The sequence below is a fragment of the Eucalyptus grandis genome, chromosome 6, assembly GCF_016545825.1.
Source record: "Eucalyptus grandis isolate ANBG69807.140 chromosome 6, ASM1654582v1, whole genome shotgun sequence".
Lineage (NCBI taxonomy): Eukaryota > Viridiplantae > Streptophyta > Magnoliopsida > Myrtales > Myrtaceae > Eucalyptus > Eucalyptus grandis.
The window spans coordinates 16,425,642-16,438,960 of NC_052617.1; the positions used below are offsets into that span (position 1 = coordinate 16,425,642).

Sequence of the window (13,319 nt, forward strand, 5' to 3'; positions counted from 1 at the left end):
AAGTCATCTCTCTCGTGTTCCTAATTGTCGGGACAGATAAAGTAGCCGAGACAACCTCCCCTCTCTTAATGGAGCTGCGCTCCGCACCATGAGAGTTTGCTTTTGTTTTCTAAGCCAGTCCTTTTCACTTCACCTTAAATAAAGGCCCATCAACCTCAATCTTGTTCTTGTTCTGCAACAGCAATCGTCATTGATAGGGCAAAGCGTTACTGCTTAGCATGAATATCTCGAGCTCCAAAGCTGTGCTCACTCTCTCTACAACAACAAACCAACAAATATTAAATCCCCACATTTTCAAGGGGATGAGATGGGGACGCGTAAGTTTCAGGAGTGGGTTTCGACTCCTACGTCCCTACAAGAGGTAGGGCAAAAGTCTGAGAATGAGTGTAGTGTAGGAATAAAGTAGGACTGACAAAAAAAAAAATGGTCTGCTCATCAAGTTTCCTTAATGTAATTCAACTGACACATTTTGCATCTCCAATCTCATCTGCACAGGTAATGCAAGGGAATTAGTGCCTAGTACTACTTAAATTAATACTTACATATTATTATAGATGAAACCAAATATTTTTAGGGGCTTTTTTTTTTGTCTTTTTCATCATATTTGCTTTTAGGTTAAAAGTGGTATTTTTATTTTAATGATGTCAAGAGCCTAGCCATCAAGACGTTGAAAAAGAAAATAGGAGGCAATAAAAAGAGAAAAGAAAAAAATGAGTTTTTTCTTTACGGGGGTTTCCAATCTCTTTGTGTCATGATTTTGAGAAAAGATCATAGTTGTATTCAAACTTTTCTCGAAGTTTAGTGGATTTGCAAAGTGTCTCTACGAAAAGACGTAGCCAGGTTTGAGTGAACTTTGATAACAAATTTTCTGGCGTGTTCTTCTAATTCTGTTATTTTATTATTGTATTCTGCTCGGTGAATTGTTTGCGATCGTTATTTTTCTGGAATCGACGTTTAATTTCATAACACATATTTCTTAGTTTCCAGTGGAGCTTTCTTTTGTGAGACTAAAATGAACTTGCCACTGAATTAAGCTAATTTTAAACATGAGCTGGCAGATTTCTTTTGCCATATGACTTATATTCCCACACTAGTTGGTTGTTCAACTCTCAGGGGGACCTGTATCAGTTGTCAATGGGCAGGTAATCCACTTCATTTCTAGTACTCAATAAAGCCAACTAGCGTTAGAGATGAAAATTTCAAAAGGAGAAAAGAAGGATGATTGTTAAACTGATTTTGAGGAGAAGGCAACGAAGTCTAAGATAAATAGGGTACGTTGAAATTGCAGAAAGCGTGGTGTGTGGCCAAGCCATCATCAGACCACGCAACTTTACTGGCCAACATTAATTATGCCTGCTCTCAGGCAGACCGCAAGATCCTCCAAAAGGGAAGCCCCTGCTTTTACCCCGATAATCTCATGAACCATGCCTCCGTCGCCGTGAAACTCTACAATCAAATTCAATGACATGAAAGGAACCACTGGAACTGCGATTTCTGAAACTCAGGCCTTGTTGTTGTATCTGATCTGAGTAAGAAATGAAGTCTTTTCTCCATTTATTTTTTAGCATATCCTCAAATATAAATATTTTTTAGCAGTATTCGCGTTTCCTACTTTCAACGACAGCTGATTTGCTCATGGTTCTATACTGTTCTGCAGGCTGCAGCAATCGCATCAAAGCATAGCATAGCTCAGAGGAATCGTGTTCGCACTGGTAGGATGACTAGATTTTCGCAGAAGGAATGTTGTAGTAGAGAGTGACTGTCATATTCTTGAGATCAGTCTGAGATGTATTCTTGGACTTTAGATTGTCTTTGATCAGTGTAATGATATTAATGACATGGTAGAGGAGTATGCCTTGTTAGAAATTAAACCAATGTCGATAATTGTTGCATTAAAGAAGAGTCATAATTGTAGAGTTATTTTTAATGAGTCTGTTTGTCATTATCTTTAACGAGTTTGTTCATATTTCTAGATGTTATGATTATTTTTAGAGATAAAGTGAGATATGGTGATTGTTTTGTTAGTTTTTAGATCTTATTTGGAATGCTATATTTATTAGAAAGAGCAAATGTCATATAAATTTGGGAGTTTTGTAATTGTTTTTTCTTAAGGAGAAATAAATTTACAAGCTTATCGATCTTCTTTTCTTCTTTGTGTGATTGTGAGCATTTCATCTTCAAATTACTTTCATCATTCCTTTCCCGGGATCCTTCATTTTTGCTGTCAATTTGGATGTGATGCAATTGTTATTTCTTTTGTACCATAAAAGACCCGTTTTATAGTTGAAATTTCTTTGTCCTGTTGTTTGATTGGATGTCCTGAAGTCTTTAGTTGGTTTAGATTAGAAATTGATGTAAAAGAAATCCAGCTTGACGAGGCCAAAATGCTTTTCATCACTTTGTTCAATTGATACGTCAATTCCCTTTTGGTGTATCATTTCATTTATTTCAATGCATGCTTTTGTCTACATTGCATGTGACCTTGACCTGTGAATTTTAGTTTGCCTTGTGCAAAATGACCTGAGCACCATACTGCGGCTGGAGGGTGAGGGCGATGCAAGGGGCATGCACATAAGATGGAGAGAGTTCAAATGTGAATCGTTGAAGTATCATGGCGAGCGACATCTTTGCCTCTATCATCGCAAAGTTCTGGCCGACGCATATACGAGGGCCCCATCCAAATGGTAAAAAGGAGACTTGGTTCTTGGTGGCCTTGGACACTCCATCGGCAAACCTCTCTGGCTTGAACTCCTCGGCATCCTCGCCCCACAGTTCTTTATCATGGTGGATAAGGAGAACTGGCACTGAGAGCTGGACTCCCGAGGGTAAGGTCAGCTTCCCCAGTTTTGTTTCCTTGTGAACATTTCGTGCCATGATGGTCACGGGAGGATATAGCCTCAGTACCTCATTCAAGATCATCGTGACCTGACCATGACATATCCAGAGAAGTTGTCATATGGTAGAGAAGTGTATGTAAGAGCATCTACATGATTATGAACCCCGAGAAAGATTGCTACAATGAAATCAAGGGAAGGTCCTCTGCATCTAACATCAATTTCCACAAAGAGAATGGATAATATTTTAATTTACATGCAGTAAAAAAGGTCAGAGGCTCTTGTTAAACTTACAATCTTGAGGTGGCTTAACCCGCCAAAGTCAGGTTTTCTGCTTCCAAAGGTTTGGAGGATCTCCTCCCTAGCTTGGGCTTGCCAATCTGGATGCACGCTCAACAAGACCATGGTCCATACTAGCAAAGCTGAAGTGGTCTCTTGTCCAGCGACGTAGAAAAGGTTGCACTCCTCAATCACATCGTGAAGGCTCATCCTGACATTATCCTTCATGTTTGACTCCAGCAACAGCCCCAGCAGATCATCGCCAGTAGCTTCCCCTCCCCTTATTGCTTTCTCTCTTCTGCGGATGATATCCGTGAGCAGAGCCTGCACTTCTTTACCGATGTTCTTCATCCTCCTGTTCATCTTAGTTGGCAAAAACCTGAGAAATATTGAATCAAATATTTGAATTTTTTGTAACGTCATGATTGTATGCCAGAAGCTCATTTAGTATCTTATTGATGATGAGAGATTTACCTCCAGCCGGGGATGTAGACTGATCGAAGGGCTTTGATCGTGAGCACGCCTAGTTCCTCCTGAAGTTCAAAGATCCTTTTGCCTTCTTCATATCTACTACCAAATGCTGTCCGAGAGATCACATCACGGGTCAAATTTTGCAGGTCGACCCAAACGTCGACCTCACACGATCTCTCCTCTGATACCAATTTCTCCCATCTATGGACCATCTCAGTGCAACTCGAACAAAAGGCAGGCAACATAAGCTGCAAGAACAACAGACCAATGCAAAGAAGGAACTAAAAGAAAAATCCTGGCGCATCGATGTGCGTGGTTCAATTCATTTGACCACAGTATAGTTTCACGTACCTTCAACTTCTCCATGTGGAATGCTGGATTGATAATCTTCCTGTGCCGAGCCCATTTCTCGCCCTCGTGGAAAGGGAGTCCACCCAAGAGCAACTTCGACAGGGACTGCGGGTTGGCTTGTGATAGTCGTACATCTTGGAGAAGATCTCCTTTAGTTGCTCGGGGTTCGTTAAGTTCACTCTCGGTGTTGGGCCTATCCACATGAACGAGTCTTTGCCTGCAATGCACTCAGCAAAATAAGATCCACACTGCCAAAAGTTCTACTTGAATTATACTCTCAGCTGCTCTTTAGGAATGCATGTGATTGCCTGATTTAATTAATATCTTGAGGGGAAAAGATGGTCGAAATGATAACTGACAAGTTTTTTCTGGCGCCAAATGGGAAACGACCATCTCATAGTCGAGTGCCTGTACATATCAATCATCCATCGACGTGCACACAAGTATCTTTTTTTAAATGGCTGAGCAAAAATCCAACTGTGAAATGACTATGGTGATGTATAACCATTTTACGTCGCCAAAATGCATAAATTTCCAATAAGAAAGACAGTTATGTCAAATGAAACTCATCAAGTATAATGGCGTCGACCGAAGGACCTAAACAAGTGAGTGTTAAACGGGTAAGAAGATGTAAGTGCCACATGCAGATACTATGAAGATGTGCATGCCATAGGTTTGGAAGGATTGATGCACGAAAGGCAAGAGACGAGGCTTGATGTCGTCTGAGATGGCAATGGGCTTGGAGTTGGCTATCCTGAGCAGCCGCGAATCCTCCTTGAGGTCTCCGAACAGGAAGGTGTAGGGTTTGCCGGAGAGGCCTTGCTGTCTCAGGAACCCCTCGAGACTCTTTGGCCTCAGCCACGTCCAGTTCACCACCCTCCACGTCAATGTCGTCAGGATGGCCAGGACCATCGCTAGCGCAATTGACTGGATCGTTACCTCCATCCTTTCTCCTTTCTGGGAGTATCTTATCGCCTGTATGTGTGTGTATGAGAGAGGGAGACTTCAATGTGTTGATGGTCTGATAATGAGAATGAGGTGTCTTATTTATATACCCATAGCCATGCGTGTCCTGGCCAAGAAGCTAAGCTTCTCACCGAACATGACCCAAGATGGTAAGAAAACAAAAGGTTAGCCAAGCAGCTCCTTCTCCATGACCCCAAATGGTAAAGAATCGAAGGAAAAAAATAAGATACCCAAAGTTAAAAGAAGCTTCTTTACCATAACAAAATGTGAAAGGAAAAAGATAACGATACCCAGAATAAAAGATAAGCTTCTGTACCATGACAAATGTGCCCTCAAAACGTGATCATATACGTCATGTGTCATCTATGCAAGAAAGTTAAAAGAAGAAAAAGATTACGTGGCATCATAATGAATGACACAATAGCAAAAGAAGGCAGGCGTAATTAATGACACTTCCTTAAAAGTGGTTTGGCAACTACTTATATGTTAATGACACTTAGGCTCTATTTGGAAACGTTTATGTTTCTTGATTTTTTTGTTATTTTGTTCCGTGGAATAGAAAAAAGAATAAAAATCTGTTTGATAATGTCAACTAATTATTTATTTATTTATTATTCTATGGAATGGAAAAGTGGCTGAGGAATATATTTGGAACAGAAATAAGAAATAAAAAAAAGTAACTTATTATTCTGAAAACAATTTTTAGAAATAAGTTATTCCATCTTTTCTTTTTCTCTTTTCTTCTTCCTTGGTGCCCCTCGGCCCTCGGCCCTCGCTACTACCCCTTTTTGCCATTGCCATTCCGCCTGTCAACCGACGACCACCGGCCGTTGATAGTCGACCGATGGCCGACCGATCATTGCCTCCACCCGCCAGTTGATCGATGGCCATCGACCTCGCCCGCCAATCGCTGCCCCCTAGCCGATCGCAATGATCGTTGGCCCACTATTGGCGGTTGGGGTGATAGCAATGAAGAATAAGAAAAGAAAAAAAGAAAAAATCTTAAAAAATTAAAAGAAATAGAGATTTTGTGGATCGTATCGAACATATTTCTATTCTTTTTGCATTTCGAGAATATAAATTTTGTGTAGTTACTAAATACATTTTTTATTAAGAAATTGGTCCGAGGAATAGAAATAGAAAAAATTATTTTCTAAAAAGAAATTATTCTCTCAAAATAGAACTTTGACCAAACAGACCTTGCCTTTGAGTGGGGCACACTTGTCCATCCACAGGACCCTAACTTCATAGTTAAATTTCACTTGGGAAATATGGAACATCAAAATTCGAAAGTACAAATTTCCCTTCTCTTCTTTAAGCAAACGCCCACGTCCTAGAATTAGTGGCGTAAAACGAGAGGATCATGGAAGAAAAGGAGGAATGGAATGGAATTTGCATTACAATTTTTGTTTATGTACGAAAGAATTGAGTTGGAAAGAATATGACCATTTCTTTTCTTGTGCTATGGAAAATTTTAAAATGGAAAATAAGTGTTTTGAAATGTCTAATATGTTTATAAAACGTGTAATGAGTGAGGAAAGAAATAAAGGCGCCTTGGAAATAATTGTGTAAAATAATTTTTTTTTTTTTTAAATTTTTTTTACCAAGGCATGGATTGGCCATTCCATAGGGGGGCCATGGAATGACTATTCCCCTGGTCTGATGGAGGGACAAGCGTTCCACATCTTTTGCTAGAAACAAACAAAGGAAATGAATTCACATCCCAAATAATGATTTCATTGTCGATCGATTCGTTCCTAACAAACAAGGTCTTGTTCTCGACCAAAAAAAAAAAAGGACCTAGTTTGGGCAATTTGATCTAGGATGGTTTGACCGACCGAAGCTAAAATTTTATCATCCTTGGTCATCAATGAAATGTACAATTGAGTTGAGGCTTCCTTTCTTGCGCAAGTTTCTAGAAGATTTCACTAAAATTGTCTCTACTCTAGGATGATTTGACTAATACTCAAATGGTATCATCCTTTTCCATCAATGAAATGTAAGATTGAGTTGAGGCTTCCTTTCTTGCATACGTTTCTAGAAGATTTCATGGACTAAAATTGTCTCTACTCTAGGATGATTTGACCAAAACTCAAATGGTATCATCCTTTGCCATCAATGAAATGTAAGATTGAGTTGAGGCTTCCTTTCTTGCATAAGTTTCTAGAAAATTTTATGGACTTAAATTGTCTATATTCTGCTACGCACAAGTTGGACCTCTTGGCCATCCTTGCTCGTGTCCTTAAGCCGCAAATACTAATACATAACTAAAAGGCATAACATTCAATCATATTGTCATAGGCTAACAAAATTCAACTCGAATTCCCGCTGAAAATAGCAAGATATTCTAATCCACCAATTTCGACAACAACTGAATGATTTGAATACTCTTAAGTTCTATTGTTCACCTTAGATACTTCGATTGAGCAAGCAAGATTAAATGATTGTTGAGATGTTTCCTGCGTTGGTTCTTACAAGATATTCATATGAAAATGAATGTATTGACTGTAGGATAGCTTCACAATATTACAAAGGAGTACACAGATATAGTAATTGCAACAATTAGATATAAGGAGAATTACAAAAAAAAGAAAAGAAAAGAAAAGAAAAGTATCATAAATCTATTGCAATTGTATCAATTCAATCATAAACATTTTATACTTATGCTAATTCAATTAATCCAACCAATTTTAGCTGGTCAGTGCTAACATGGACACTGATCGTCCAACTAGCGTCAATGTAGATAATTTTTAATAATAATATATATTTTTATTTTTTGCTTATTTTTATTTATTTTCTCTTTCTCTTTTTCCCCCTCTTCCTTCTTTCTTCCTCCAGTTGGTTGCTGGTGGCGACCGCCTAGAGGCGAGGGAGAGGCTGACCTTGCTAGCCAATGGTGAGGACAAGCCTCACCTAGCCATGATGAGGTTTGATGTCACCTAGCCATGGCAAGGTTGGCCCCCATTGGTCACTAGCGAGGCGACCTTGTAGATTTGGCAAGGTGAAGCTAAGCTTCACGAGATTTGGTGGGGCCTAGCCATGGCTGGGGCTCAACTCGTCGTGACTAGGCGAGGTTGAGACTCGCTAAATTTGAGAGGCCTGTGCCGGCTAGTGGCCGACATGGGGAGTCTTGCTATTAGCCAGTTGTTGGTAGCATTTGGCTAGAGGAAGAAGGTGGAAAGAGGGAAAAAAAAGAAAAAAAGAAAAAAAAAAGGCAGAAGAAAAGAAAAAATGTAATAAAAAATTAATATATAATAAAATATCATTAAAAATTGTTCATGTTAGTGCTGGTTGGGCAAAATTGGCTGGGTGGACTAAATTGCAAATATTAAAGGTTTAGGACTGTATTGACAAAAAATAATTTAAAACTAAATTAACACGATTACAATAGATTTAAGATTTTTTTGGTAATTCTCCCATTAAATACATATTCGACAAAAAAAAAAGGCAGGAAACCTTGACCTTTGTCAAAAGATTGAGGAACAAGAAAGGCTCAATAAGAGATCTCGAATTGGCTCCTTTAGGAGCAATGGAATTACAAATTCAGCTTACGCCGCACATCATTGCCATTGACAGAGAACCCTCTTATTTCATTACATAAGAGCTATTCACATATTTAAAATTTTTGTTCGTCTTTTAATAATCAAAATTTTGTTATGTCTAATAAGCAGTTTTGATATTATTTTGAATTGAGACAAGTTATTAATGTTATAAAGAGACAAATGTATTTTTTTTTTTTAAATTCTAGCGAATTGCCATTTCTTTAACGATATAGCTTATGAAAGATATAACGGAGAACAAAAATTATTACAAACATAAGTAACTAGCATATAGACAAGACAATCATTGTTAGTGAAAATGATATTAAACAAATACCTATAGTTTTAATAAGAAAATGCGGAAGAATTCCATGAGAATATAAGCCATTAGGGAAAGTTAACCAAAAAGTCATAAACCTATGATGCGGTGGCCAATTTAGTCCGTAACCTTTTGACTAAATTGGCCAAGTCAATCTTAAAATTTTAAATTATTTTTTAAAGTTTTACCAACTTAGTCCTAAACATTTTCGCGAATTATCAATGTAGTCTTTTTAGCTAATTTTGATCAGAAATTACTAATATAGCAGCTAAATAGCACCAACATGCGACGCGGACATGCGATACGACACGACATGTCGACACGTCATTCTCAAAAATGAGAATTCCAACACGTTGGGACACGTTATATATTAGATGAATATTTATATTTTTAATTAATTTGATTCAAATTCATAAATAAATAATTAATTAAAAAAGAGCCTACAATGAATTTACACTAATAATATTAATAAATCAATTCATTGAAAATTTGAAAAATATATTCATAGTTAATGTGTATCCATATTTGGAAAAATATTTTTAACTTTAACAAAAGTTATTGATGAAACTAATGATTAATAAGAGATTAAAATCAATTTATTTAAATAAATTCATGATCTTCTAAAATGATCAAAATTTATCATTATTCAAAATTCAATATTTTTAATTTCATTTATTTATTTTTCCGTTTAAGAAAAAAGTCCCCTCACCCCCACACCCCACTCCCTTCTTTCCCTCGTCCATTTCCCCCCCCTCCCAAATTTATTACACTTTTATTTCTCTCCCCACCACCTGACAGTGACACATAGGCTGTCACTTCCCCTCCCCAAAAATTAAAAGTCACAACCAGATCCCCTTTTTATTTTTATTTTTATTTTGAGTTTTCTCATAAAAATCCTAGCTAGCCCTCCTTTCCTCCTCCTCCTCGCCGCTCGCCGCTCGCTACAGGACCCCTTCCCTCTCCTCTTCCTCTTGATCCTTCTCCTCTTCCTCCTCTCTGCACGACCCTCTTCCTCTCCTCTTCCTCTTGATCCTTCTCCTCCTCCTCGCCGCACGACCGCCTTCCTCTCCTCTTCCGTTTCTCACCGTTGCGGGCTCGATGTTGCTCGCAGCCTCATCTCTGCTCCCTTGTCCTCGCCTCCCCCCCATCTTCTGGACATGTGTGTCAAAACGTGTTTGACCAAGTGTCGGATTTTCCGACACGCGCTGACCGCATGTTCGACCATGTCCGAGCGTGTCAACGTGTCCGACATGCTTCGACACGTGTCCGCGCTTAGTGTCTAGTTAGTCTTCAGTTGTCCTATGTGGCGTGCGATTGATGTGGACGTTGATAATTTTTTTAGTTTTCAACAAAATTTTCCATTTTTTTAAATCATTAACTTTTTCTTTTCTTTTCCTCTTTTTACATAAATTGACATGGCCACCGATCACTGGTTAAGGGCCACAAAGCCCTCACTAGTCATAGGCGAGGGTTGCAGCCCTTGCCAGATGCTAGCAAGGGCCTAGGTGAGGGCTCACAACACCCTTGCTAGATTTGGCGAGGCAAGGGCGTCATGGCCCTTGCACAAGCCCTTGCTAGCCATAGCAAGGGTGGGCAGGGTTTGTGACACCTTTGTTGTAGCCTGCAAGGGCTCATGACGTCCTCGCCAGCTAGAGTGAGGGCTTGTGAGCCAGTGCCTGTGGCCAATGAGGGGTTCATAGTCCCGACCCAAGGGCCAATAGAGGTCGTAGTTGGCCTTGCTAGTACAAAAAAAATGAAAAGAAAGAAAAAAAGAAAAACAAATGAAAATTTTAAATTTTTTTAAAAATTATTCACTCTAGTGCCAACAATACATAGGATGACTAGCGTTGATTCAATTGTCACTTTAGTGATTTTTCAATTAAAATTAGTCAAAAGGATTATATTTGTAATTAATTAAAAATTTAGGTTAAATTGGCATAGTTGAAATGTTTAAAATTAAATTGACAAATTGTCAAATGTTTCGGACTAAATTGACACATTTGAAATGTTTTGGAGTGCATTAACTATTGTACAATAGATTTAAGACTTTTTGGACAATTTTGCCTAAGCCATCCACATGTCTCATTAGGATCAAGTGAACCGATAAAAAGGGATTAAGTCAAAAACTAACCGCTAGGGTGACATTTCAAGAGAAACTCAAAATTTAAAACAGCTGCTCACCGGAGCAATTCTAATGCTAACCATGAGGAGCTTCAGTTTGCTATTCCATCCCCTCTGCGGTGTCGTCTGGCCAAGTCTCAGTCCCAAGACCCACGTACATATATCAGACATGCATGCTCAGTTTGAGACTTTTGAGCAACACAAATGTCATTTGTTCTCAATTGCAAGAAAATTCAGACAGTACGTTTTACTTTTGCCATGAACTCCAGTAGTTGATTGTTAGCTTTCCACTTCTTGTTGATAGTAGACCTTTTGAGTTTTCGTGTGTCCCAATACTTATATAAAGATATAACGAATGCACATGATTATCACCGGTCATGATTGGGGATTGGTCCGGACCATAGAAGTCCCTTAGCATATGAGACCCACGCCACTATGCACATTTTTTTTCAATAGTTATCCGAAAAACAAATGAACTCTATCACTTAATAAATATGAGGATAAAGGTTACCACTTTTTTCTTTTTTGGGTCGGAAAAATTACCCCGTGTTTGTTATGGTGGTCTACACAACTTCCAAGTCAGTATTTAAAGAGTAGTATATCCGGAATCTTGAAAGCTAAACCTGTTTAATTCAAACGTTAGAGAAGACTGGGGGCAGAGGACACCATGTAAAACAAGGAAACTGCAGTGGAGCACTTTTGTCAGAGCTCACAAGCATCCATCTCCATCTACTTTTCTTGGGGTGGGTTCAACCACTGTTCCCGTTGAGACATTGGAACTACGGAGCTTCAACGGTTGCTCCTCTGTTTGTCCACTTGTCTTTTCTCACAGAAAAAGTCTCTCTCTCTCTCTCTCTCCTTTTAGTCCCTCCCAACGGTTGAGAATGCTAAGTAGCCGTTGATGAGGCAGCCAGTCTTGTTTTTTCCCTTCGCCTTTATTAAAGGCCCACCAACATTGATTTCGTTCTTGTTCTTGAACAGTAATCACCGTTAACAGAGCAAAGTAGAGACACTCCTGTCTGATGGCTAAAGCCGCCTTCTCCCTCATTTTCCTGCTCTTGTCCTTGGCTTTTGGATCAGGTTTGGCATTCATGTCTCTCACTTATCCTTGTTTTCTGCTGCTGTTATGAGTTCCTTTCCTTTGATTCTGTTTTGTCTTTCTGGAAGTACCAATCCCGACCCTACCCAGGACCACTAGGCGTGCCAAAAATCCTAGGATCTTAGTTGCTATTAGCTACATTCTTTCTTTTGATCTACGCACAACTTAAAAAAGTGAAGGGGGCTCTACCGTTTGGTCCCAGTAGCTCGAGCTTCAAAGCTGTGGCCTACTGTCCCTACGACAACAGACCCACTTAAGTTTAAATGGTCTGTTCGTTTCAGCTGATGCAGTTTCTGTCTCCAGTCTCATCTGCACTTGCAGTTCAAGGGATATGGTGCCTATTACCACCTAAATTAATACGTAGATATTTCTTCAGTTTCTGGTGGAGCATTCTGTTATGAAACTGGAAAGAACTTGTCACTGAATTAAGCTAATTTCAACACGAATCGGCAGATTTTTTTGCCATACAGCTAATATTTCCGCATTATCTGTTGTTTACCTCGCAGGGGCTCCTGTAACTGTTGTCAATGGGCAGGTAATCCACTTCGTTTGTAGTACTCACTATAGCCAACTGCATTCGAGCAGAAAATTCTGAAATATTAGACTGACTCTAGGGAGAAGGCAAGAGAATATAAATAGTGTCTGTCAAAATTGCAGAAAACTTGGTGTGTGGCCAAGCCATCATCAGACCAAGCAACTCTACTGGCCAACATAAACTATGCCTGCTCTCAGGTGGACTGCAAGATCCTCCAAAAGGGAGGCCCGTGCTTTTACCCCGATGATCTCACGAACCATGCCTCCGTCGCCATGAACCTCTATTATCAATCACATGGAAAGAACCACTGGAACTGCGATTTCCGAAACTCTGGCCTCGTGGTTGTGTCTGATCCAAGTAAGAAATGAAGCCTATTTTCATTTATTCTGTGGCCTATCTCCAAGCATAAAAAGATTCTAGCAAGTATTTGCATTTCTCACTTTCTTTTATTGGATGATAGATAATTCGCTCATGATTGTATATTGTTTCGCAGGCTACAGCAATTGCATCTACACATAGGAAGTCGCGTTTGCACTAGTAGTAGGAGGACTAGATTTTCTCAGGAGGAATGTCATGGTAGAGAGTAGCTGTCATTTCCTCGAGACAAGTCTGAGATGTGTTCTTGTGCTTCAGGTCATCTTTGATCACTGTTCTGATATTGACGACATTGAAGAGGAGTGTGCCTTCTTTGTTTGTTTTCCCATAAGCGGCGGACTAGTAACAAATATGAAATCTATTTTGAAACATGGCACTGACTTTGAAACCTACCAATTCATTGGTTCGTAAGAGATATCATTTTTCTACG

The 13,319-nt window shown here is 39.2% G+C and overlaps 2 protein-coding genes across 2 annotated transcripts; one reads left to right on the top strand and one right to left on the bottom strand.

The window, feature by feature from the left end:
• Positions 1-2,487: 2,487 nt before the first annotated feature.
• Positions 2,488-4,880, bottom strand: LOC104448618 (cytochrome P450 72A15). Its single transcript, XM_010062471.3, is given in 6 exon segments — positions 2,488-2,925; positions 3,129-3,492; positions 3,588-3,832; positions 3,936-4,036; positions 4,039-4,152; positions 4,604-4,880. Coding segments are annotated over 6 exon segments (1,530 nt in total). The 3' UTR covers positions 2,488-2,496.
• A 6,892-nt stretch (positions 4,881-11,772) lies between these two features.
• On the top strand, positions 11,773-13,302 carry LOC104448620 (glucan endo-1,3-beta-glucosidase). The gene is made up of 4 exons (XM_010062472.3): positions 11,773-11,960; positions 12,486-12,514; positions 12,637-12,871; positions 13,008-13,302. Exons 1-4 carry the CDS (start codon positions 11,903-11,905, stop codon positions 13,031-13,033), a joined length of 348 nt encoding a protein of 115 aa, XP_010060774.2. The 5' UTR covers positions 11,773-11,902; the 3' UTR covers positions 13,034-13,302.
• Positions 13,303-13,319: the final 17 nt, after the last annotated feature.

What these genes read in the sequence shown, in the direction of transcription:
- LOC104448620 (XM_010062472.3), top strand. Translation starts at nt 11,903, where the DNA reads ATGGCTAAAGCCGCCTTCTCCCTCATTTTCCTGCTCTTGTCCTTGGCT. An exon ending in GTCCTTGGCTTTTGGATCAG is followed by an intron (nt 11,961 to 12,485) that starts GTTTGGCATTCA and finishes TTTACCTCGCAG; the next exon opens with GGGCTCCTGTAACTGTTGTC. An exon ending in CGTGGTTGTGTCTGATCCAA is followed by an intron (nt 12,872 to 13,007) that starts GTAAGAAATGAA and finishes ATTGTTTCGCAG; the next exon opens with GCTACAGCAATTGCATCTAC.